The following is a 1,432-nucleotide window of genomic DNA, read 5'->3' on the forward strand; positions in this document are numbered from 1 at the left end:
TTTTATATACATATATATATATATATATATATATATATATACAATTTTATATATTTACAATTTGATGTTTATTCAAGTAACTAGAAATCAGGAAATATTTGTCATCTTTTCAGGGCACTCCATTATAATTTATAATGTTATAAATTTAAAAATATAAATATTATATTTAAAAAGGATCATTGGCAGTTTTTTTTTCTTTTCATGGCACTTTATTATAAATTGGCATTTTATAAATGTAAACATTTATTATATTTTATGAATTCACAGTTTTGCATATTTATGAACTAGTGTCTGATAAAATAAATGTAATTTATATGTATAAAGAAATTTGTTTAAATTTATTTAAGTGACTATAAATCAGTAAATGTTTATAAATGTTTTTCATTTCATGGCACCTCATTATAAATGTAAACATTTATTATTTTAAAGAATTTATGAATTTCACAGTTTTTGTGAATTTATGAACTAGTTTCTGGTAAAAAAAAAATTTCCAGGGCTATCCATTATAAATTAAAAAATATGATCGATTTAAACATTTATTATATTTAAAGTATTTTATTAATTATTTCAGTTTATTGTGTATTCATGAGCTAGTCTCTGATAAAAAAAAATATATATAATGTCTATAACTAGAAATCTGGAAAAAAAAAATTCTTTTTAGGGCACTCCTTTATAAAAAATAAACATACATTTAAAAGTATAATTATATATATTTTGTAAAAATTAGAATTATTTGGCAGTTTTTTTGTATGATTCATTCATGAACTAGTCTCTGGTAAATATATTTAGAATTTATATGTATGTATGTATGCATTTATAGTGTTTTAATTTATTCAAGGAAATATTTGTCACCTTGTCAGGGCACTCCATTAGAGACGCCACCTAAAATAGACATGGTGGCCCAGGAGGACAAAACTAAACTGCTGAAGCAAGCGTTCCTACAGTTCTGCCGGTGAGTTTCCTTCACTTCGCTTGTGTTTGTGACTGTTGAATCAGTGACTGCAGCTCACAGATGCTCTGCTGTGCTTTGATCTGCAGTCATGATCTGGTTGGAGCTCAGAGCATGGTGGACGAGCTCTTTCCCAGCGATGGAGAGGGAAGTGCGGAGCTGGATGCCGTCGTGACCCAGATTGACCTGGACCTGGTGGACGACTACCCTGCATGTGACCCACGCTGGGCCGAGTCTGTTCCTGATGGTGAGAGATGGGGAGAAAACCTTTCATTTTGCCCCGATAAACTAATAGTTCTTCTAAACAATCCCAAATTTATTCAAGATGATTAAGAAAATCTTTTGTCCTTAAATATTTCTTACAAAAAAGGTATATTTGTAATTATTTTTATTAATGAATAATAAATTATTCATTAAATGTTAGTTTTATATATATATATATATATATATATATTTATGTGTGTGTGTGTGTGTGTGTGTATT

General features: G+C 28.1%; 1 protein-coding gene across 1 annotated transcript in view; it reads left to right on the plus strand.

Moving 5' to 3' along the window:
• nup133 (nucleoporin 133) overlaps positions 1 to 1,432 on the plus strand; it is a 13,624-nt gene that overhangs the window by 7,728 nt on the left and 4,464 nt on the right. Inside the window, exons 12-13 of the mRNA XM_016560224.1 lie at positions 861 to 952; positions 1,039 to 1,196. Of these exons, the coding sequence (XP_016415710.1) occupies positions 861 to 952; positions 1,039 to 1,196 (250 nt within the window). The remainder of the gene's footprint in view (positions 1 to 860; positions 953 to 1,038; positions 1,197 to 1,432) is intronic.

Source organism: Sinocyclocheilus rhinocerous, unplaced genomic scaffold (genome assembly GCF_001515625.1).
Source record: "Sinocyclocheilus rhinocerous isolate Xijiao unplaced genomic scaffold, SAMN03320098_v1.1 scaffold107, whole genome shotgun sequence".
Classification (NCBI taxonomy): domain Eukaryota; kingdom Metazoa; phylum Chordata; class Actinopteri; order Cypriniformes; family Cyprinidae; genus Sinocyclocheilus; species Sinocyclocheilus rhinocerous.